General features: G+C 40.5%; 1 protein-coding gene across 2 annotated transcripts in view; it reads left to right on the top strand.

Moving 5' to 3' along the window:
• The first annotated feature begins 9,385 nt into the window (after positions 1-9,385).
• LOC129399330 (cytochrome P450 2C21-like) overlaps positions 9,386-25,605 on the top strand; it is a 30,608-nt gene continuing 14,388 nt past the window's right edge. For both annotated transcript variants that reach the window (XM_055118970.1, XM_055118971.1), the window contains exons 1-4: positions 9,386-9,553; positions 13,430-13,592; positions 16,238-16,387; positions 25,156-25,316. In XM_055118970.1, the coding sequence (XP_054974945.1) occupies positions 9,386-9,553; positions 13,430-13,592; positions 16,238-16,387; positions 25,156-25,316 (642 nt within the window). The remainder of the gene's footprint in view (positions 9,554-13,429; positions 13,593-16,237; positions 16,388-25,155; positions 25,317-25,605) is intronic.

Below are 25,605 nucleotides of genomic sequence, written 5' to 3' on the forward strand. Positions count from 1 at the left end.
TTCCACATGGCTCAGGGAATTGGCAAATGTTGACTACTCATGGAAAACCAAAGACAAAAGTCTTTTTAAATGGATCTTCAAATTTTACCCACTTTGGGTCTACCCTTGGCTGATGGATTATCTTCAGGTATTTGGTCTGTTCCCCAGGTTGAAAGGGAAGGATCAGAAGAGTAAAACTTTCACCTGTGAATAGAATGATTGGATGAGCCAATGACTGCTTAAATGAGAAGAGGTGTCCTGACCCACTCCCCTGGATTTAGAAAATATCGGTTATCGCATCCTGTCTCTACTTTCTCATGGGAGTCACTGCCTGCATCCTTAAGCCTTGGAGCTATAATTAGCTTGGCTGGATTTCATATAATTTTTTTTTTGCTTTTTTGGTCACACCCGGCAATGCACAGGAGTTACTCCTGGCTCTGCACTCAGAAATTACCCCTGGCGGTGCTCAGGGGACCATATGGGATGCTGGGAATTGAACCTGGGTCAGCTGCATGCAAGGCAAACGCCCTACCCGCTGTGCTATCGCTCCAGCCCCCTGGATTTCATATAATTTTATAGTTTTTAATTTTTTTGGCATATAAACTTGTCCCTAGGCATCTCTAAATTATATGACCTTCTAAATTATATGGTCATGTCAGCTCAGTAGAGATGGCAGCTTCTGAAAATAATAGAGGCTGAGTGGCAGGAGATACTCTGGCAGCAGAGGCCTTGGCATTATCCTGACATCACACTCAGAAGATCTGCTGTATTGAAATAATCAGCAATGGGGCATAGTGAAGGCAGGGGACTTGAGCCACTTGCCAGTTTTCCTTTATTTCCCCTATACCTGCTGAGACCTGACCCTATGCCAGATATAATCCAGGCCAGGAACACAGTGTTGAATAGAGAGACCATGCCTTGTCCTCATGGGGCTTCCTTTCTTGGGGGAAAACAGACAGTAAAGAAACAAGTATATATATATATACCCACTCCGTGGTAAGAAAGTGAGAAACATATGGAAAAGATGCCATAGATAAGGGTGGGATGTGAATGAGGATGGATGGGGTGGTCTGTTTTAGGATCAGGGAACTCTCTCTGAGGTGTGATGTCTGTGCAGAGACCTGAGTATAGAGTGAAAACTGTGGGGTGATCTGGGGAGACATGCCCCAAAGCAGAGGGAGCAGGAGGTGCTGAAGCTGCTGTCGGGGGCACATAAGGTCAGAGCAAGTCACAAGAGGGAGAGGGGATGAGGAAGCCTTGGGAAAGGAGCCAGGCAACTGGACTTTAGAGCCACGGTAGGCTGTTGCAGTAAGGAGTGGGTTATTTTGCTTCATCCACCTTTAGAAAGGACCAAAGGGCTTATTTGTCTAGGTTTCAGGAATGATGCCAATAAATAGATGTCATCTACCAGCTTTCTTCATTGCTGAAAGTATTTATTCTCCTGACTAGCATATATGCAATGATTGATCACTATAGAGATCTAATTAATGTACCTTGAGCCCAACTTTCAGTGATGTTAAAGGCTATTGTAGTTTTTGAGTCCCACGTGCATGCATTTATTATTTATTGCAATTTACCATCTCTTTCTCAGCTCTGTCAAGCTTTCTTCTTTTTGGTAAAGAACTTGCCTTGTATCTGGGTTCATTCCTTGGCACCCCATAAGGATCCCTGAGCCCTGCTAAGAGTGATACCTGAGCACAGAGCTGGGAGTAAGCTCTGAGCTCAGCTGGATGTGGTTCCCCCCTTCCCCCAAATACCCCAAAATCCTCCCTAACAAGCTTTTGGTATTTTTACCTGTGACAATTTATATATGGAATTTAACATCATTAAATGGAAGGGCCATGAAAATAAATACTAGGGTAGGATTGGATGCTGACGTATGTGCTGTCTGAATGATAATGAGGTCACAATCATTGTTGGAAAAACACAGCAGATAACTTTGGCATAGAGAGAACTAAAATGTTCACCAATGGAAGATGAGTGTAGCTTACCCGTCAAAGGGAATGCATAAGCTTTTAGAGAAATACAAAAACACCCTTCTGAGAAGGACAAAATATTTGCACACAGTACTTCAGATAAATGGCTAATATCTAAAATACACAAGGCACAAATATAAACAACGAATCAAAAAGTGGGGAGAGATGAACAGACACTTACATAAAGGTAAATGTATGAGAGTAAGAAAAAGTGTTCTTCATCAGGTGTTAGAAAAACAAATCAGAAAAACAGTGAGATATCTTATGCCAATAGTTAGACATATATATACATATAAATATATATGTATATATATATATATATATAAAGGTTGAAAAGCATCAGTGTTGGTGGGGATGTAGAGAATAAAGAGCTCTCATTCACTGTTGGTTAAAATATTGTCCGCTTTGGTCTTAATGGAAAACAGCATGGGGGCTTCTCAAAAAAAGTCAGAATAGAACTTCTACATAACACAGTATTTCTATTTCTTGGTGCCTACCTCTCAACAAAAAAACATTAATTTATTAATTTTTCACATAAAATGTGTGAAAATACATATACTCTTACGTCTATTACAATGTTGAGTACAAGAGCCAAGATATAGAAATAAATCATGAATTTGTTCAGCAACAGATGAATGAGTAACAAAGTATTGGTGCATTAACACAATAGAATATAATGCAGCCATAGAAAAGATGAAATCATGAAGTTTCTTGCAACTTTGATGTAGCTTGAGGACATCATGTTCTTCTCATAGGGAGTGAGACAAATATTGGGTAATCTTACTCACCTTTGGTACATGGAGAAAGAAGCAAAGGAATGGTAATATCAAGTAATAACCCTTGGCCCTGTATTACAAAACTGAGAATACAAATTGGGGTGGACTAGGGAAGGTGTTGGGAAATGGAAGTCACATAATGACATTGGTGGAGGATTTTAATACTTTGAAGGTGGTGAGGTAAGATAAATGTTAACACTTTGGTAAACATGTGACCTAACATTTTAATAAATCATTTGACCCTCTCTGAAGAGTGGAGTTCTTTTCTCTCTTTTAATGCACTATATTTACATACTTAAGTTTTAGATATACAATGTTGAAGCACCAATCCCACCACCAGTGTCAATTTCCCTCCACTGAAGTTCCCAGGTTTCCTCCCATAGCCCCACACCCCTCTCCAGCCTGACCTCTTGACAGACACCTTTGTAAGTTCAATTGTATAAGTTTGGGTCTCTTGAGTTCAGTGTTGCTGAGCGTGTGATTTGGATATTTGTCTCTATCATTCTTTATCATCTTTTGTACGTTAACTTTGTACCTGACCTGGCCCCCTTTGCTTCTCATTTGTCTATTCTATCCCTCCCCTGGTGGAGTTTTGTAATGATTTGAATTTACTCAAAGAACAATGATTATCAATAATAATGATTAAAAATCATTAACCACATGACCATTTTTGCTTTTTGTTTCTGCAATGTACCAAAGTGTGTAGGATAAAGTAGCCTCAGTACTTTAGGTTTATTGGGTTACTCCTGTTACAGTGCTCCTATTCCTCTTTGTTTATTTGTAGTGTCTTTCTTGTTGTTCTGTTGACTTGTAAATGATGTTTTTCTCTTCTCCTTGAGTCCTTTGCATAGTTTATTCAGAGCAAGTCCTTTTTGTATGGACACAGGAAGACTTAACAAGTGTTATGCTTTTGTAACCTGGGAGTCATTTGACTCTACATGATATTTTTCTCCAGGGCATCTGTTCTCTTGACCTAAGCCTCAGCTGCCCTTACTTCCTAGCACCCCCAAAGCACGGTCCGGATGTGGGACAAGAAGGACCCAGGGCAAGTGGTGAGTTGTGTGCTACCCTGGCATCGAGATGGGCCTGGCCAAAGTGCCTAATGCTTAACTATAAGTTAAGAGCTTGATCATGGACAAATGCTCTCATGATCCAAACAGTGATACTAGATTTGGACCCTGCTAGGGTGAGGAATGATTAATCTGGCCTGAGTGCTGTGGCAAGATGTTGCCAGGAGAGCTGCCTTGCAAGCCTCAATGTATCCCTTGCTATGTCCATACAAAAATAACTAGTATTGAGATGTTAATAAGTTCCTGGACTAAGGAAAAGAAAAAAACCTTAAGAGTGAGGAAGGGCTTTGGAGTGCCCTGCTCTCAGGAAGGGCTTTCTTATGTTGATTTGGCTACCTGGCTGATTGTAGCCTAGAGGGCAAGGTGGGAGAGACAAGTAGGAGGAGAGAGAGAAGCCAGAGAGAAGCAGCAGTTGAGCAGTAGATCCAGAGAGAGGCCGGAGCTGGGAGTGCGGGAGATGAGAAAGATGAAAGATTGAATAAACGGTAACTAATCAGCAACCAGCTTGGTCCTCGTTCTTCCTTCGCTTGTCCTTGACCACCGGCCTTCCCGATCCAGTCCACACACTGCGGTTCCAGAGCACCGAATGCGGGTGGTGAGACAGAGCCGCCCGTAGAGCCTGCGAGTGTACTCGCCCCTCGGCGAGCTTTAGTTTTTTACAGCTGGCGTCCCTGGAGCGGGCACGAACTACCAACTAAAGGTAAGAATAGCGTTCCGTGCACCCCCACTCCAGAAAGTGAGTGGGAGAACAGGATTTTTTAGTGTGCTGGGGATTAGAATCCTCACAGCAGTTCCCCACTAAGATGGGACAGATTCTGGGCCTTCCCAAGATCTTTCATATTTTCTCGAGCCAGACTGAACAGGGCAAGCCATTTATGGATTTGATTCAGTGTCTCTCCCGCAGAACAGGAGACCCGGAACTCTGCATTTCCAGAGACCAACTCCGGTCCTGCTTTAAGGTAGTTTATGCAGTTAACCCATGGTTCCCAGACAAAGGAACTCTAGAAAGTAAGATTTGGAAACAAGTTAGGAAAAATGTCTCCAAGGCATCTAAGGAAGGGACTAAGATCCCCGTGGGATTCTGGACTACCTGGGAGATTGTTAATTCTATTCTCCTGTTTTTGAAAAGTGCAGTTGATGTGGAGGAGAATATATGGAATAATACGGCCTCAGCTCCTCCCACACCTAAGTCTCGAAAGGGTTTCCATAGTAAAAATACTTCTGAGGCTGGTGAATATTGCTCTACTTCTAGTGTATTAGATGGAAGTGATGCTGGTTAGGAGTCTTCTGCCACTTACTCAGATTCTGAGTCTGAGAGTGACTCAGCCAAGCGGCCTCCAAACCGCTCGGGACATGCTCCCAATCACCCAGTCCAGGCAGAGAAGAAGCAGCATCCATCTTATCGCAGGTTAAGGATGGATTCTCTCAGTTGTTTCAAACAGGCCTGTGTCTCGTACGGGCCTACATCTCCGTACTGTAGAGAGTATCTTACAGACTGGAGTAAAAAGGCCTACTGGGCACCTCAAGATTTTCACTGGGTTGCTAAGACGTGCTTAAGCCGTTCTAAGTACTTGCAGTGGAGAATGTGGGTCAGCAAGGAGGCCAAGGCAAAGCTTCAAGGCCTACACCATGCTGGACAAAACTTTTCAGGGATTGAGTTGAGTTGTGAGATGTTAACTGGTGAAGGGAAATGGCGCGACCCAAAAAGGCAAGTCACCTTGCCTCGTGCTGTTCTTGCTTATGTCCGTGACGGAGCCCTGCGTGCATGGGAGAAGGTTGATGCAGAAGCAGAATTTAAGGGAAGCTTTACAGATTGTCCAGAGAGCCTCAGAACCTTATGCAGACTTTGTAGGAAGATTGATGGAAGCCATAGAAATGCAGGTTGAGGGTAAGGAGACTCATGAGCTGTTGACTAAAGAATTGGCCTTTGAAAATGTTAATGAGGATTGCCAGGCCATTCTGTGCCCTATTAAGGAGAAGGAAGACATATTCAGGTACTTGGAAGCATGCTGGAATGTTGGCTCTGCTAAACATAAGGTGCAGGTCTATGCCTTACAGAGACAAGCTCAGAAAAGATGTTTTAATTGTGGAAAACCAGGCCACTCTCGTAGAGATTGCAATGCGCCCCCAAGCTGTGCTACGAGAGCACGTCCTGGGCCCTGTCCCAGGTGTAAGAAGGGAAACCACTGGGCCAGAGACTGCAGAGTCAGACTTACACCTCCCGGGCCCTGTCCCCGGTGTAAGAGGGGAAATCATTGGGCCAGAGATTGTCGCTTTAATTTTGATGTAGTGGGTGACCCCAACTTGGGACACCTGCAAGAGGGCCAGCCCCAGGCCCCGCAAAATCAGCAGATGTTCCAAGTTTCAGCCCCTTTCCCCAGTGTGGAATTTCAGAGCTCCAATCAGTATAATCGCTGCAGCCAGGGATGGCAGGAAGCGCAGCCTATTTCCTGCCCCGATACAGTTACTACAATCCCTTTTCAGTATAGAACACTGAGGCCTTAAGCCCACCACCTCTGCATTTTCAGTGGACATATGGAATGTTAAATCAAATACAAAAAGGAGGTATTTTCTCAATTGAATGTAGCAGGAAAACTCCCCATTCGAGGAAAAGGCTATGCTTTTATTTTCAACAGATAATAACCCCACTAAGAAACTTTGGATCCCTTTACTTCTTATCAGAAGCAGAATTCAACCACCTGATTTGGATCTCAGACCTCCAGAGTCTCACAACCCTTCAAATTCCAGCTCTGATTCATCGCCAAACTGATTTCAGCTGGAAGTCACAAGGAAAGAAGAGGAGCCAGCGTTAGAGGACCTGCAGCAAAGGCCTCTAGCCCCTTTTTTTGCATATCATAAGGTCACATTAAGACCTTTCCTTATACCCCTCTTTTACAGGTTGTGGATTGGACAACACCAGGCCTCCATATTTTGAATTAACAATACTTTATTTTTACCCTTTCCTTGGAATTCACAGGTTCCTGAATGAGAAAAAAATGGCTTTTAACAGGAACACCTTTTCATTTCTCTCTAGGATATCCATTCGTATTGGAGCTTCCCTCTGACTCTTTCTATTCACAGGCATGGAGACCAAAATCCCAACTGCGAAAGCCTCTAATAACTTTAAAGTGTTTTTTCTCAATCATAAGCTAGGTTGCACCTATGACTGCCGAGGAACCAGACCAGAGAATGGCTGCATTCCTCTGCTGAAGTTCTCCTGCCAGAAGTTGTGATGCTCCTGTTCCAGTGCTCCCTGACTGATCCAGTGCTTCCTGAAATTTGTTGGACTCCTAATAGCTGCTTTCCAGAGACTCATTGCTGCTACCACTACTGCTGCTGTTACAAGGACAACTCTTCAGTTTTGATCCAGAAACTTCATTTCTTCAAACTGTGACTAAATGACTCTTATCATTGGTGACTCTTACCACCCCTGGACAGTGCAGGACAATTGGACTCTTTACTACAAGCACTGCTCTGGACCCAGGGTCGGACTGAAATCTTAGCACAACTAATAAGACTGTATTGTTATTTGAAATTGTGTTGTAATTTGGAATTGTTCCTCATTTTCAAATTTTGGTGTTTTTGTAAAAAGAAAAAGGGGGATATGTAGGATAACATAGCCTCAGTAGTTTAGGTTTATTGGGTTACTCCCATTACAGTGCTCCTATTCCTCTTTGTTTATTTGTAGCTTCTTTCTTGGTGTTCTGTTGACTTGTAAATAATGTTTTTCTCTTCTCCTTGAGTCCTTTGCATAGTTTATTCAGAGCAAGTCCTTTTTGTATGGACACAGGAAGACTTAACAAGTGTTATGCTTTTGTAACCTGGGAGTCATTTGACTCTACATGATATTTTTCTCCAGGGTATCTGTTCTCTTGACCTAAGCCTCAGCTGCCCTTACTTCCTAGCACCCCCAAAGCACGGTCCCGACGTGGGACAAGAAGGACCCAGGGCAAGCGGTGAGTTGTGTGGTACCCTGGCATCGAGATGGGCCTGGCCAAAGTGCCTAATGCTTAACTATAAGTTAAGAGCTTGATCATGGACAAATGCTCTCATGATCCAAACAGTGATACTAGATTTGGACCCTGCTAGGGTGAGGAATGATTAATCTGGCCTGAGTGCTGTGGTCTGAGCCTGTGGCAAGATGTTGCCAGGAGAGCTGCCTTGCAAGCCTCAATGTATCCCTTGCTATGTCCATACAAAAATAACTAGTATTGAGATGTTAAAAAGTTCCTGGACTAAGGAAAAGAAAAAAACCTTAAGAGTGAGGAAGGGCTTTGGAGTACCCTGCTCTCAGGAAGGGCTTTCTTATGTTGATTTGGCTACCTGGCTGGTTGTAGCCTAGAGGGCAAGGTGGGAGAGACAAGTAGGAGGAGAGAGAGAAACCAGAGAGAAGCAGCAGTTGAGCAGTAGATCCAGAGAGAGGCCGGAGCTGGGAGTGCGGGAGATGAGAAAGATGAAAGATTGAATAAACGGTAACTAATCAGCAACCAGCTTGGTCCTCGTTCTTCCTTCGCTTGTCCTTGACCACCGGCCGTCCCGATCCAGTCCACACACTGCGGTTCCAGAGCACCGAATGCGGGTGGTGAGACAGAGCCGCCCGGAGAGCCTGCGAGTGCACTCTCCCCTCGACAAAGTATTGGTGCATTAACACAATAGAATATAATGCAGCCATAGGAAAGATGAAATCATGAAGTTTCTTGCAACTTTGATGTAGCTTGAGGACATCATGTTCTTCTCATAGGGAGTGAGACAAATATTGGGTAATCTTACTCACCTTTGGTACATGGAGAAAGAAGCAAAGGAATGGTAATATCAAGTAATAACCCTTGGCCCTGTATTACAAAACTGAGAATACAAATTGGGGTGGAGTAGGGAAGGTGTTGGGGAATGGAAGTCACATAATGACATTGGTGGAGGATTTTAACACTTTGAAGGTGGTGAGGTAAGATAAATGTTAATGTTATTGTAAACATGTGACCTAACATTTTAATAAATCATTTGACCCTCTCTGAAGAGTGGAGTTCTTTTCTTTTCTCTCTTTTAATGCACTATATTTACATAGTTAAGTTTTAGATATACAATGTTGAAGCACCAATCCCACCACCGGTGTCAATTTCCCTCCACTGAAGTTCCCAGGTTTCCTCCCATAGCCCCCCACCCCTCTCCAGCCTGACCTCTTGACAGACACCTTTGTAAGTTCAATTGTATAAGCTTGGGTCTCTTGAGTTCAGTGTTGCTGAGCGTGTGATTTGGATATTTGTCTCTATCATTCTTTATCATCTTTTGTACGTTAATTTTGTACCTGACCTGGCCCCCTTTGCTTCTCATTTGTCTATTCTATCCCTCCCCTGGTGGAGTTTTGTAATCATTTGAATTTACTCAAAAAACACTGATTATCAATAATAATGATTAAAAATCATTAACCACATGACCATTTTTGCTTTTTGTTTCTGCAATGTACCAAAGTTCACTTTGGATGAAATACTATATAAACTTCAAAGACTAAGTGCAGGATTGATGATCACTTTCCATTTAGTGTGTATTAGTCTGTAGCTTTTAAGCTTTGAATTTGCAAATCACAGTGATGAACCTCTTCATTGTTCTGGTAGTTTGTCTTTTATGTTTGATTTCCATTTTTCTGTGGAATCAAAATTCTACCAAAGGAAAGTTGCCGCCTGGCCCCACGCCTTTTCCAATTATTGGAAATATTCTACAGATAGATACCAATAACATCAACAAATCCTTAAACAAGGTGAGTACGATTACTTTAACTGAATTGCATGTGAAAACTAAATTAGATAGCTCAATATCTAAGTAAAACATGGTATCAAATACTATGGTCAAAAGATGTGGTTTTAAAGGGAAATATCCCAGGTCTGGAGATAGTACAGAGACCAGAGCACATGCTTAGCGTGCTCCTGATTCGGTTCAGTTCCCAGCACCACCTGCTTGCCCAAGCATCGCAGGGTGCAGTCTTGGTGGCCCCTGAGCACTGCCAGGAGTGACTCTGGAGGTCCTCAGCCCCCCTGGGACAGCCTTGGTATCCCCAGCACTTCACAGGGGGAAGCCACAGCGTATGGTCTGGTTGGTGGACAACCACCATTTAGACCCTGGGCTTCCTGAGCTTGCTCGGAAGGAGCATCCAAGAAATAAATAAATAAAAAGGTTCATTGGAAATCCAGACATGCTTTAAATGTCATACAGAAGGAAATGACATCCATAGGAAGAGTGTTGAAATTGTCCAAAAATATTAATTACCAACTTATCTTGTGATCTAGATCCCTTATTCTCATAATTTTTGATGCAATAAAACTGCTTTCAGTTGTGAAGTCATTTTAATAAAGTTTTCATAAAATCACATTTCTTTGAAATTGTGGAAATTATGAGGCCAAACACATTTAGGTTCTATTATATGTATCAGTTTATAAATTACTTTCTAATCTCAGGTATTCATGTAGTAATATCTCTCAGATGCTCAAAAGAAATCTGAAATCTTACCCTTCTGAAACCTCTCATTTCAGAATAAAGCTCGTGTCAGTATTTTGGACTTTAGATTTGAAGAGACTATGTCAGCATCCCAGCTAATTCCCTAGGAAAGCTCATCATACACAAGTCACTGGTCACTGTCACTGTTATCCCATTGCTCATCGATTTGCTCGAGCGGGCAACAGTAACATTTCCGTTGTGAGACTTGTTACTGTTTTTGACATATTAAATACACCACAGGTAGCTTGCCAGGCTCTGCCGTGTGGGTGAGATACTCTTGGTAGTTTACCGGACTCTCCGAGAGGGGCGGAGGAATTGAACCCAGGTCCGCCACATGCAAGGCAAATACCCTACCTGCTGCGCTATCATTCCAGTCCATCATACACAAGTCAACTAATACAAATGCACCACATCAACAAAAAAGAAATGAAAGAGAACATATTATTTCAGTAGATGCCGAAAATCATTTATAAGATTCAACATACGTTTATGATAATCAAAACAATAAGTTGGGTTATCAGAGAAGAAACATACATTAACAAATTAATATATGACAAACATGCAGCTAATAATGGTGGAATTGAGTAAATGCACAGCAAATACTTAATGGTGAAAGACTCAAAACCTTTTTTTCTATGATCTGACACAAGACAAAGATGTCCACTTTCATTTCAGCAACTCAATGATTTTGACAGTCTTAGCTTATGCAATTTAGCAGGAAAAATATTACAAAAGAGATCCAAGTTGGAAAAGAAGTAAAGCTATGATTATTTGCAGATAACATCATAATATGGATAGAATGGACGTGATTGTGTTACAGTGGCAGAAATCTTGCTTTGTATGTGTGGGCCCTGGCTTTGATTCCTGCATCATCAATTTCACCACAAATCCAGAAATAACTAATGAGTTCAGTAAAAAGCCAATATAAAATTAATATACTTAAGCCTATTACATTTCTGTATGTATCTGAGTGAAGAAAAGGACTGTTAAGATAACAAACATATTTATAATTTTATCAGAAAAGATAAAGTACCCAGGAATAAACCCAAAAATGGAAGTGAAAGTCTTATACACTGGAAATTATTAGACATTTGAGAGAGAAGAGACACAGAGAAATAGAAAGATGTCTTGTGCCCATGTATTAGAAGAATATTATTGAAATGGTCATCTAAAACATTTTACAGGTTTACTGCATTTTCTATAAAAATAGTTTATTTCAAGGAAATAATACAAGCAGTTCTAAAATTTGTGTGCAACCACAGAAATCCTAGCATAATCAAAAACGATTCTGAAAGAAAAGAAGGAATATGGAATGATCATGATTCCAGACCTCACAGTATAATGAAATAATAATTATAATCATAACTAAAACACTTTGATAATATAACAAAAATAGCATAAGACCAGAGGATTAAAATAGATGCCCAGAAATAAATTCATAGTTATGTAAATACCCTTCTGTAACAAACACTTAGGACCATACAATGGAGAAAGGAAAGTCTCTTTAACCTAACAGCATGGGGGAAAACTGGAAAAACACATGTTAAAAAGAACCAAAGAATATTATTTACTATTTGCCATCACATAAAACAATTTACTAAAAATGAATTGAAGACTAGGAGCTGGAGGTACAGTAGAGCAGGTGAGGCATGCCTTACACAAGGCCAACCTGGGTTCAATCCTAGCATCACATATGGACCCCTGAACACTGCCAGAAGTGATTTCTAAAAGCTGAACCAGGAGTCAACCCTCAGCATTGTTGGGTGTGGCACCAACCCCCCAATTTCTTTTTTTGCTTTTTGGGTCACACCCGGCAATGCACAGGGGTTACCTCCTAGCTTTGCACTCAGAAATTATTCCTGACAGTGCTTGTGGGACCATGTGGGATGCTGGGAATCAAACCCCGGTCGGCCAATGCAAGGCAACCCCCCTACCTGTGGTACTATCGCTCCAGCCCTTAAAATAATTTTGTATATGTATTAAATATTCAAATATTATATCCCAAACTATAAATTACATAAGGGTAAAATGTGATAAAACCAAATAGGTAACCAAGTAATTGGGAGAATATTTTTGTACATTATTTCCTGATGATGTGTTGATATCAAACTATCTTAAGAACTCACACAAATAAGAAACAAAAAATCAACCCAATTAAAAAGTGGACAAGAGAACTGAATAACACCTTTCCTGAGAAGACAGAGATGAATAAAGAATGACCCAGAAATTAGTCAAAAACAAGAGAGATGCTCTGTCACTGTCACTGTCATCCTATTGCTCATCAATTTGCTTGAGCGGGGACCAGTAATGTCTCCACCTTGACACTTGTTGTTAATGTTTTTGGCATATCAAATATGCCACAGATAGCTTGCCGGGCTCTGCACTGCTATTTATAATTGGGGATACAACTCAAAACGATCATGATATATATCACCTGACACCAGTGAGAATGACCTATGTCAACAAACTTGAACTTAGTGTTGCCAAAGATACACAGAAAAAAGAAACTGGTATGCTCTTGACGAAAAGGGAAATTAATAAACCCTTATGGAAAATGTCATGGAGATTCTTTAAAAACACTGAAAATGAAAGTACCATATGGATTCAGCTTTTTCACTCTTAGGCATTTATCTAAAGGATATGAAAACACTAGCTTGAAAAGATAATTGATTCTCTGTATTAGTTACATAGTTTTTCATAATTGCAAAATATGAGTCATCCTAAATACAGTTGACTGTATAAAGAAGTGGTGGTACATATAAACTCGAAATGCTGAGTATACTAAATGAAGTAAGTAAGAAACAGAAAAACTATTAATAAATAATTGAACTGATATGTAGAATATAGAAACTAGAACAACTAAACTACAAAACCCTACATTCCATAGACTTCATGGAATCTCAGGTAGTTATGGCAGACAAAGGGAGAGGACATGGGGAGGGATGGACAGAGGTTCATTCTGATGCTGAAAGATACTAGAAATTTAGTGGTTCATTGGTGTTACAGATGTGTCTAACCCCTGTAATCTCAGTCTCTGAACTTCTAAATTTTAGAGTGTTATAAATGAGTGATAAAAATTAATTTCCTCTCTGCATTTTTAGTTTTAAAGAGCAAACTATTCTATTTTCTGTTTATATTCCAGCTTGCAGAAGTCTATGGCCCCGTGTTCACTGTGTATTTTGGCATGAAGCCCACGGTGGTGCTGCATGGATATGATGCAGTGAAGGAAGTCTTGATTGATCATGGCGAGGTGTTTTCTGGCAGAGGAAGTTTCCCAGCGATGGAGTACATGTCCAGAGGCTTAGGTAGGCTTCTCTTTGGGGCATGTATATGGGTTTGTAATTGTAAAGATTCAAATAGAGTAAGGAATTGGAAATTATATTTATAAAATTTTATAATAACATCATAATTCTAATATTTTCTATACAATTATAATCCATACTTAAAATTGTGAGGATAACACAATTTAATGAAATATTAAATACGCTCAAGCTAACTTCTAATGTTCTGCAAATTAATTTTTATTTGTTTTGGGGCCATACATGGCAGTGCTCAGGGCTTACTCCTAGCTCTTGCTTAGGGATCAATTCTGGTAGTGCTCAGGATACCATATGGGGCTCTAGGGATGGAATGGTGGACAGCTGCTTGAAAGGCAAGAGACTACTACTCACTGTACTCTTGCTCTGACCCCAGTAATGTTATGCAAATTTGTGTCTAAACTATAATCTTTTAAACAATAATTGGTTAAGATAATGCAAAAAAGAGAAAAGAGAAAGAAGAAAAATAATTGTTATCTTATTTACTGAAATTATGCTTTTAGATTTGGGTCATGGATGCCAGGAGGCAATTTTATGAAACATGTATATGATGTATAGAGCTAGCATAGATTTGTAATATTGCAATCTTGCTTTCAAACTATTCTTATGAAAATGTACGAGAACTATTTTATTTTTAAAAATTGTTTATTAGTGAATCACCGTGAGTACAGTTACAGACTTACAAATTTTCATGTATATGTTTCAGTCATACAATGATCGAGTGCCCATTCCTCCACCAGTGCCCGTTCATTCTCCACCACCAATGTTCCCAGTATCCTTCTCATCCCCCCCATTTCGCCTTCTACCCGCCCCACCTCTGGGGCAGGTGGATTCCCTTTTACTCTTCTCTCTCCTTTAGGGTGCTGTGGTCTGCAATGCAAGTACTGAATGGCTATCATGATTGGTCTATAGTTTACTTTCAGCACACATCTGCCATCCCAAGCGGGCCCTCTAAACACCCTTTACTTGGTGTTCCCTTCTCTCTCTGAGCTGCCTTTCCCCCACAGCATGTGAGGCCAGCTTCCAAGCCATGGAGCAAACCTCCTGGTACTTATCTCTACTGTTTTTGGGGGTTAGTCTCCCATTCTGTTATTTTATATTCCACAAAAGAGCTCAATCTCTCTATGTCTGTCCCTCTTTTAATGGCTTATTTCTCTTAACATGATACTTTCTATGTTGATCCACTTCTACGCTAAGTTCATGACTTCATCTTTTCAAATAGTTGCATAATATTTCATTGCGTAAATGTACCAAAGTTTCCTTAACCAGCCATTTGTCCTTGAGCACTCGAGTTTTTTCCAGATTTTGTCTATTGTAACCAGTATAGCAATTAACAAATGAGTGCAGTTGTCATTTATACTATACTTTTTTGCATCCTTGGGATATATTCCCAGCAGTGGAATACCTGGGTCAAATGGGAGCACAATTTCTAATTTTTTGAGAATTATCCATACTGTTTTCCAAAAGGGCTGAACCAGTCGGTATTCCCACCAGCTGTGAAGTAGAGTCCCTTTCTCCCCACATCCTTAACAACACAGGTTGCTTTTGTTCTTTGGATGTGTGCCAGTCTCTGTGGTGTGAGATGATATCACATTGTTTTAATCTGCATCTCACAGATGACTAGTGATGAAAAGCATTTTTTCATGTGCCTTTTGGCCATTCAGATTTCTTCTTTGAGAAAGTTTCTGTTCATTTCATCGCCCTATTTTCTGATGGGCTGGTGGTTCTTCTTGTAGAGTTCAACCAGTGCCTTGTAAATCCTTGATATCAACCCCTTAAAAGATGGGAATTGGGTGAACATTCCTTTCCCATTCTCTAGACTGTCTTTGTATTTTGGTCATTGTATTTTTTTGAGATGCAGAATTTTCTCAGTTTAAGGTAGATCCATTTGCTTATCTCTGTTTCCACTTGCTTGGCTAATGGAGTGTCATCTTTAAAGATACCTTTAACTTCAATGTCATGGGGGGTTTTGCCGACCTTGACTTCAATATACCTTATGGATTCTGGTTTGATTTTGAGGTCTTTAATCCATTTTGATCTGATTTTCACTTATATTTCTGATCTTCAGTTCACTTGGTGCTAGTACCACATTTCAGAGAAATTATTTAGCAAGCAGAAGAAAAACATTGCAATGAGATGATTGTGGCAAGTCCCTTACTGGAGGAATGGATTTTCATCTGCTTTCTTTCAGTTCACAAGCACTGCCTCTCTTCTTGAGCAGTCACTCCTTTGTTATATCTCCTAGAATTTATTTACAATGTCCAAAATTCAGTGTTGAAAATGTCACTCATGATTTATTAGGTGTCTGATCAAAGAGCTAGAATCTTGCTTCCATAAAATTCATCACCCTCACCAGTAAAAACAGGACAAAATACTTTATTCAAAGGATTGGTCTGAGGCTTGAGGGCTGAAGGATGAAGGAGCTATAAAACCAGGAATCTTGTTAAGATAGTATCGGGGTTAGGAAAGGAAGCAGGTGAGACTGAGCTTCAGGGAAATTCCTTAGGCTGCCACCACTTTTTATATTCCTGCTAAGTATCTTTCTCACTGCTTAAGATGCAGACTATCAGCCAGCATTTGTGGCTAAGGAGATTTTCTTCTCTTCTTCTTTCTCTGTTTTTTTGTCTTAATAGGAATTGTTTTAAGCAATGGAGAAGTGTGGAAGCAAACCCGACGTTTTGCCCTCATGGTTTTGAGGAACATGGGGATGGGGAAGAGGACAATTGAAGACAGAATTCAAGAGGAGGCTTTGTGTCTGGTGGAAGCCTTGAAAAAAACCAATGGTGTGTACTTCATGATGCCATTATAGTAATTATTTGGATAAATAAGGTACTATTAAATACAGACTTCAGAGTGATCTGATAGCTCAAATGCAACAGAACTTTTGGTTCATATGATAAAGGGTGAATAAGGTAATAAGAAGCAAAGTGGTTAGCATACCTATTCTTTCAAGCAAATGAGGTATTACAATATCACCCAGAATCTTTCTCTTTGCATGGTAGTGAAAAGGGAAAATAACAAAAGTGCCTGGTGTGGCATTGGCACTCAAGATTTCTTTCATAGTTTATAAATTATGAGTTTGGGCCAGCTCTAGGTAGCTAAGAGGACCTGGGGAATGAGTCTAGCTAAACACAGAAGAGAATACGGAGTTTAGTAATCACATAATATTTTTGGCCACAGTAGTATTTCTTTTAATTTGACGTTTGAAAAAATTATATATTTTTTTAGTTAGTGAATCACCATGAGGGTACAGTTACAGATTTATACATTTTCGTGCTTAATGTTTCCCTCATACAATGTACAAGAACCCATCCTTTCACCACTGCCCATTCTGCACCACCAATAAACATAGCATCCTTCCCACCCACCCAATCCCATCTCCCCCCACCGGACCCTGCCACTGTGGCAGGGTCTTCCCTTTTGTTCTCTCTCTCTAATTAGGTGTTGTGGTTTGCAATAGGGGTATTGAGTGGCCATTGTGTTCAGTCTCTAATCTACATTCAGCACACATCACCTTCGCCCCCCAACCCCACCGGGGCCTCCAACCACATTTAACTTGGTATTCCCTTTTATATCTCAGCTGTCTTTTCCCCAGAATGTGAGGCCAGCTTCCAAGCCATAGAGTCAACCTCCTGGTACTTATTTCTACTATTCTTGGGTGTTAGTCTCCTACTCTGTTATTCTATATTCCACAAACGAGTGCAATCTTTCTATGTCTGTCTCTTTCTTTCTGACTCATTTCACTTAACATGCTACTTTCCATGCTGATCCACTTATATGCAAAGTTCATGACATTAGTTTTTCTAACAGCTGCATAGTATTCCATTGTATAGATGTACTAAAGTTTCTTTAACCAGCCATCTGTTCTAGGGCACTCGGTTTTTTCCCAGATTCTGGATATTTTAAATAGTGCTGTGATGAACATATAAGTGCAGATGTCATTTCGACTATACTTTTTTTGCTTCTCTGGGACATATTCCCAGAAGCGGTAATACTGGGTCAAATGGGAGCTCAATTTCTAATTTTTTGAGAATCGTGTCTATTGTTTTCCAGAAGGGCTGAACCAGTCGGCATTACCACCAGCAGTGTAGAAGGATCCCTTTCTCCCATATCCTCTCCAACAGTGATTGCTTTTTGTTCTTTTGGATGTGTGCCAATCTCTGTGGTGTGAGGTGGTATCTCATGGTTGTTTTGATCTGCATCTCCCTGATGATTAGTGATATAGGGCACTTTTTCATGTGCCCACAGTAGTTTTAAAGATGAATTGACCTTTTGCAATTTTTTGAGAAAAAATCACATCTAGTATATCTACCAAGTCATTGTATTGTGCATCTTACATGTGTACAGAACTGTGTTTATAATAGAGAAAAGAGAGAGAGAGATAGAGAAAACTTTGATCTACAAAACACTGCACCAAAAAAAATCCTAGAAATCAATTCATCTTTAAAACTACTGTGGCCAAAACTATTAAGTGATTACTAAACTTTGTATTCTCTTCTGTGTATTGCTAGACCCAGGTCCTCTTAGCTACCTAGAGGTGGCCCTGAGCACTGTTGGGTGTGATCCTCGGGGCTGTAGGGCACCACCAGTATGGCTCAGGTGTCCCTGGCACTACATCTTCAAGCCCCAGCAAGGAACCTTCATGCCTGGTTGTCTGAGTGTTGTAGGGAGTAGCCTTAGAAACTCCTGAGAACCACTTGGGAGCCCCCTGAGACAATAATCACTGGTATTTCAGAGGTTGGGTTTGCAATAAATTCCTTTTCCATGTATAGTCTGCATTGATAGCTCACTTAGAGGGTTTTGGTGTATAGGGAGAGAGAGGCTGTAGTACCAAAAGGCTCGGTTTGTATTGAGCCCTTACAGAACCAGGAGAGGGTAGAAGAGTCTAATGGTTAGAGACTTGGCAGGGGAAAAAGTTGAGATAAGTTATGAAGTGTTTTGGTTTTTATTTTAAGCCTTAATAAAGTATTTTTCAAGGACAGTATCAATAACATTAACAGTTTATATGGTGGATTGGCATTGTGTTTTAAAACCTGTATTATTTCATTATCCAAATAGACTAATTCCTTTTTTTTTTTAATTTTTATTAAATCACCATGTGGAAAGTTACAAAGTTCCCAGGTTTATATGTCAGTCACACAATATTCAAACACCCATCCCCTCACCAGTGCCCACAGTCCACCACCAGAAACCCCAGCATACCCCCCGCCCCCACCCCCTACCCCCTACTGTACAACTAATGAATTTCACTTCATTTTTTCTTTACCTTGATTACATTCCATAATTCAACACAAAACTCACTATAGTTGACATAACTCTCTCTCTTTTTTCTTTCTTTTTCCTTTTCCCTTTTTTTTTTCTTTCTCCCCCTCATCCCCCTTCCTGCGCCTCATAGTATGGTGTACGCCACGCCGTCGGCCAGCGTGGGGCTTTTGCTTAGTTCACAGTCCAGAGGTGGCTGCTACATTAAAAACCTTCAATATTTTCAACAAAAACTTACTGTTCTTATTTGGAGTTTCCCCCCCCCCCAAGTCAGTCCTGTTCAAATGGAACCGGTTCACATTGCTGACAATTATAAATGTTAAGTCGCGCGGACGCAGCAGCGTCCGCGCGGTTTTGGATTTCTGTATAAAGTCCAGGGAAAATTCTGCCAGAAATTACATAGCCCAGCTCACAGTCCCAGTGCATTGCTGTAAGAAGTCTCTGAATTCAAAGTCTTTAGGCGCAGAGAGTCCGATTCGCGCTCAGCGGCTCCGGGTTTATCTAGGCCGAGGGCGTGCCGGTTACGCCCCAGCAGCACCGAGTTGTAGCCCAGTTTGGTGTCCCAGTGCATCGCTCTCGGCTGCTGCGCTGGATGCCCGAATGTGTTACATCTTTGGAATCAAAGTCTTTAGGCGCAGAGGGTCCGATTCGAGCTCAGCGGCTCCGGGTTTATCTGGGGACTAATTCCTTTTTTATGTATTAAAAGAAAAATACAATTACAACAAATATTTGTATAATTTAAATTTCTCCTTAAAATAAATTCCCTGAAATGGTAGAAGAGCATCAACACACATTTAATTGATTGTGCTTGCTGGGAGGGTCTATCAAGGGTGTGCTGAAGGCCCTGCTGCCCCCACCTCCAGCAATTCTTGGCCCACAAGCTGGTGGCTTTATAGGAGTGCTGGAGGAAATAGTATGACTTGGGCCCTGAAGTACTGGGGTCACCCAGGCTACCTCAGCAATGCTGTAGAAGCCTCTAGGGACAAATCTAGCAGTGCTTGAGGGCTTCCAGGCCTTTACGCCCTTATATTCAGGGAACCCATGTAGTTACTGGGGGTTCTCCTAAAGTCAATCACATGCCATGTATGTGTGTTATTAATCCATGTAATCTCTTTGCAGCACTATTAACATCTTTATGGGAGGGATACTTGGTAGAAGTGGGCATAGAAGTCTGAGGAGTCAGGTCAGTCAAGGAGCTTAATGGTAGAACTCATACTAACCTTCCAGGTTTGAGGCTCTGAGTTTGATCCCTAGCAACACTCACATCTCACAATGGAGACATTACTGTTGCCCGCTCAAGCAAATCGATGAACAACAGGATGACAATGCTATAATGCAGAATAAAAAGAGAATTAGTAATTTTGGTGTGTACTGTTTCATAACCTTATGCCTAAAATATGTTAAATACATATTTTTCACATATTTGGTTTCTTAAGAATATTATAAACAGAAATACAACAGTATTCCACCATTTGTGGGCAACATAATTTATATAACAAATCTTATTTTTTTCAGATGTAGTGTTTTTGTGATTGTAAAAAAATGCAATCAACATTAGTGCGTAATTAAAATTCTTTAAGAATTAGATTTTGACTTGGATTCTGATATATGTGTATATGTATATTCTAGTATATTCCAGGAAATAATTATATGTACTTCATTTATTTTTAAGCAAAGCTACCCTACTTTATTTTAACTTAGTTATCTTTTCTCATGGTGATTATGTCCACTAAGCTCCTGGCTGTGGTAACCCAGATTCTCTAGTTATCAAATCGCACATTCTTCAGGAATCCATTTCATCACTCTCACTGTTGGATATTTCTTTCACATCTTGACCAGATATTCTTTCCTGCTTGTTTTCTGCTAAGGCTTTTCCTTCGTATTAGATTTGTGTTAATAGTCAGTTCCTAGAGGCAGGGTGGATCTTCCATTATGAATGTGGTTTGGATGGCCATATTGATGGTTCCATATACATGTCAATAGGATTTGAAATACTCCTGTGTGACTGTATTGCATATTCAGAAACATGAAAGGGGCTGGAGCGATAGAACAGTGTAGAACAGTGGGCAAGGTGTTTGCCTTACACGTGGCTGAACCGGGTTCGATTCCCAGGATCCCATATGGTCCCCTGAGCACTGCCAGGGGTAATTCCTGAGTGCAGAGCCAGGAGTGACCCCTGTGCATCTCCAGGGGTCAAAGAAAGAAAAAAGAAACATGAGAGAGAGAGAGAGGCTGGACAGGATGTAATTTTGTGGTCTTTTATGGGTTGAACTGAGAGGAGGATTGCAATGTGCCGGAGAGGGGTCTGTGGTTTAAACTTCAGGCTTTTATCGAAGAATCACTTGAGATTTTTTATGTCAGATGTCCATATGTGAGTAGAAGAAAGGCTTTAAAACTGTCATCAGACATTAAAAAAATAAAGATATTCTATTATCTCATTTATAGAATATTTGTTTTCAATATCAGGATGTAACTTCAATCTGCTCAATCTTCTTCACTCCTACTAGGGAAACACACTCATTTAAAAAAAAATTTTATTCAATCATCATGAGATAATTAGAATCTTTCATGTTTGGGTTACAATCACACAATGATCAAACACCCATCTCTCACCAGTGCACATTCCCCACGACCATTATCCCCGGTTTACGTCCCCTTTCCACCCTCCCCATGCCTCCATGGCAGACAATATTCCCTATATTCTCCTCTATTTTGGGGCATTATGGCTTGCAACACAGACACTGAGAGGTCATCATGTTTGGTCCATTATCTTCGTTCAGTACACATCTCCTGTCCCAACTGATTTCTCCAGCCATCATTTTCTTTTTTTTAATTTAATAGTTTATTTTTAATTAGTGAGTCAACGTGAGGGTACAGTTACAGATTTATACATTTTTGTGCTCATGTTTCTCCCTTACAAAGTTTGATAACCCATCACTTCACCAGTGCCCATTCTCTACCAAAAGTAAACGCAACATCCCTCCCCCCCCTCCCCAGTCCTGTCTCCCCCCACCCCACACTGCCACTATGGCAGGGCATTCCCTTTTGTTCTCTCTTTCTGATTAGGTGTTGTGGTTTGCAATAAAGGTGTTGAGTGGCCAATGTGTTCAGTCTCTAGTCTATATTGGGCCCGCATCATCTTTCCCCCACATGACCTCCAATCACATTTTACTTGGTGTTCCCTTCTCTGAGTTGCCCAGAATGAGAGACCAGCCTCCAAGCCATGGACACAACCTCCTGGTACTTATTTCTACTATTCTTGGGTGTTAGTCTTATAGTCTGTTATTCTATAGTCCACAGATGAGTGTAATCTTCCTATGTCTGTCTCTCTCTTTCTGACTCATTTCACTTAGCATAATACTTTCCATGCTGATCCACTTATATGCAAACGTCATGACCTCATTCTTTCTAACAGCTGCATAGTATTCCATTGTATAGATGTACCAGAGTTTCTTCAACCAGTCATCTGTTCTAGGGCACTCGGGTTTTTTCCAGATTCTGGCTATTGTAAACAGTGCTGCGATGAACATATAAGTGCAGATGTCATTTCGACTATACTTTTTGGCTTTTCTGGGATATATTCCCAGCAGTGGTATTGCTGGGTCAAATGGGAGCTCAACCTCTAGTTTTTTGAGAATCGTCCATATTGTTTTCCAAAAGGGCTGAACTAGCCGGCATTCCCACCAGCAGTGTAGAAGGGTCCCTTTCTCCCCACATCCTCTCCAACAGCGGTTGCTTTTGTTCTTTTGGAGGTGTGCTAACCTCTGTGGTGTGAGGTGGTATCTCATGGTTGTTTTGATCTGCATCTCTCTGATGATTAGTGATGTAGAGCACTTTTTCATGTGCCTTTTGGCCATTCGTATATCTTCCTTGGTAAAGTTTCTGTTCATTTCTTCGCCCCATTTTTTGATGGGGTTGGATGTTTTCTTCTTGTAGAGTTCAACCAGTGCTTTATATACCTTGATATCAACCCCTTATCTGATGGGTATTGTGTAAATATCCTTTCCCATTCTGTAGATAGTCTTTGTATTCTGGTCACTGTATCTTTTGCGGTGCAGAAGCTTTTTAGTTTAATGTAGTCCCATTTGTTGATCTCTGTTTTTACTAGATTGCTTAGTTCCGTGTCATCTTTGAAGATACCTTTATCTTCAATATCTTGGAGGTTTTGCCTACCTTGTCTTCAATGTACCTTGTGGTTTGTGGTCTGATGTTGAGGTCTTTAATCCATTTTGATCTGACTTTTGTGCATGGTGTCAGATCGAGTTCTAAGCCAATTTTTTTGCATGTGGTTGTCCAGTTGTGCCAGCACCATTTGTTAAAGAGACTTTCCTTGCTCCACTTCACATCTCTTGCACCTTTATCAAAGATTAGATGATCATACATTTGAGGTTGTGTGTGGGCATATTCCCCCCTGTTCCATTGGTCTACAGTTCTGCTTTTGTTCCAGTACCATGCTGTTTTAATTGTTACCGCTTTGTAGAAGAGTTTAAGGTTGGGGAGGGTGATGCCTCCCATCATCATTTTCCCAAGAATTGTTTTAGCTATCCGTGGACTTTTGTTGTTCCATATGAATTTCAGGATTGCTTGCTCCATTTCTTTGAAGAATGCCATGGGTATCCCTATAGGGATCGCGTTAAATCTGTATAATGCTTTGGGGAGTATTGCCATTTTGACAATGTTTATTCTCCCTATCCATGAGCAGGGGATATTTTTCCATTTCCTCATGTCCTCTTTTATTTCATGGAGTAGCGTTTTATAGTTTTCTTTGTAGAGGTCCTTTACTTCTTTAGTTAAGCTGATTCCAAGGTATTTCATTTTCTGGGGCATGATTGTGAACGGGATTGCTTTTTTCATGTCCCTTTCCTCTGTCTCATTGTTTGCATATAGGAAGGCCATGGATTTTTGGGTATTGATTTTATAGCCTGCAACTTTACTGTATAGGTCAATTGTTTCTAAGAGTTTCTTACTAGAGCTTTTAGGTTTCTCTATGTATAGTATCATATCGTCTGCGAATAGTGAGAGCTTGATTTCTTCCTTTCAAATCTGAATCCCCTTGATATCTTTTTCTTGCCTGATGGCTATTGCTAATACTTCCAGTACTATATTATAGAGAAGTGGTGAGAGTGGACATCCTTGTCTTGTCCCCGATCTTAGAGGAAATGCCCTTAGATTTTCTCCATTGATGATAATGCTTGCCATAGGTTCATGGTAGATGGCTTTGACTATCTTGAGAAAAGTTCCTCCAAAACCCATTTTGGTGAGAGTTTTTATCATGAATGGGTGTTGGATCTTGTCCAATGCTTTTTCTGCATCTATCAGCCATCATTTTCTTAGTGATCACTTCTCTATTCCATTTGCCTTCTCCCATCTGCTCATGAAGCAGGCTTCCAGCTATGGGGCAATCGTCCTGGCCTTTGTATCTACTGTCCTTGTGTGTCAGCCTCATCTGTTGTTATTCTATACTCTACAAATATACACTCATTTGCTTTTAATTGTATTTTGCAAAATAGAATTCAATTCAACTCAGCCTCTGATTTTAAGTGAGTACATCCAGTTTCCAACATCAAAAATATGTATCCTCACAAAGGGGGCTGAAGACAGAGTAGAGTGGGTGAGGCACTTTCCTTGCATATCATCAACCTGAGCTCAAGCCACACACCTCATATGGTTCCCCGGACCTACCAGGAGTGATCCCTGAGCCCAGAGCCAGGAGTAAGCTCTGAGCATTGTCCAGTGTAATCCTAATAAACTCCCTTAAAATAAAAGACCAAAATATTTCTCATTGAGGTGAATTTTATATATGTAAATATATATTTGAATGATAACATTTGTTTGTTACCCAGCAGGGCCACACCTGACCAGGAATAAGCTCAGAGCTAGCTTGTTCCTGGATCTTCCCTGAACTTATTTCCTGGCATTTCACTCAGGATCAGTTCTGGTGGAGCTCAGGGGGTCGTACATGGTGCTAGGATAGAACCCGGGGTCACCCACTTGCAAAGCAAAAATGCTCTACCCACTACTTCTTGTTTTCTTTCTTACAAATTACCTTATGGTTCTTTTTAGAGAATGATGTAACTAGGAGATACTTGAGAAAATAGTAAATTAATTGAAATTCACTAGACAATTCTGGTGGGAAAACAATGAAATGTATTTTAGGTATGTTGAGTTTATAGATGTTATGTCCAGGTAATCCTCACATTTAAAAGCCTTAGAGGTCAACATTTCTCAGTAATTTGAATTAATTCTTACATGATAATTGTGTTCTAACACTTAACTTACTTTCTTTTAGCATCTCCCTGTGATCCAACTTTTCTTTTGGGCTGTGCTCCCTGCAATGTTATCTGCTCCATTATTTTCCAGAATCGTTATGAGTACAGTGATAAGAAATTTCTAACTTTGATGGAATATTTTAATGAAAACCTGAAAATTTTAAGTAGCTCCTGGATACAGGTTAGTCATGGTTCTCTTTTGTGGAAAACAATTTTCTTGCTGATATGTTGTTCATTTCTCTATCCAATTTTTATTTTTTATACTTTAAATTATTGATCGCTATTATTTTTAGTTTATTATTTTTTTATTAGTGAATCACCGTGAGGGTACAGTTATAGATTTATATATTTTTGTGCTCGTGTTTTCATCATACATTGTTCGGGAGCCCATCCCTCTACCAGTGCCCATTCTCCACCACTGATGAACTCAGTATCCCTCCATCCCCCATTCCCACACCCCCACCCCACCC

The sequence above is a fragment of the Sorex araneus genome, chromosome 11 (assembly GCF_027595985.1).
Source record: "Sorex araneus isolate mSorAra2 chromosome 11, mSorAra2.pri, whole genome shotgun sequence".
In the NCBI taxonomy this organism is placed as follows: Eukaryota; Metazoa; Chordata; class Mammalia; order Eulipotyphla; family Soricidae; genus Sorex; species Sorex araneus.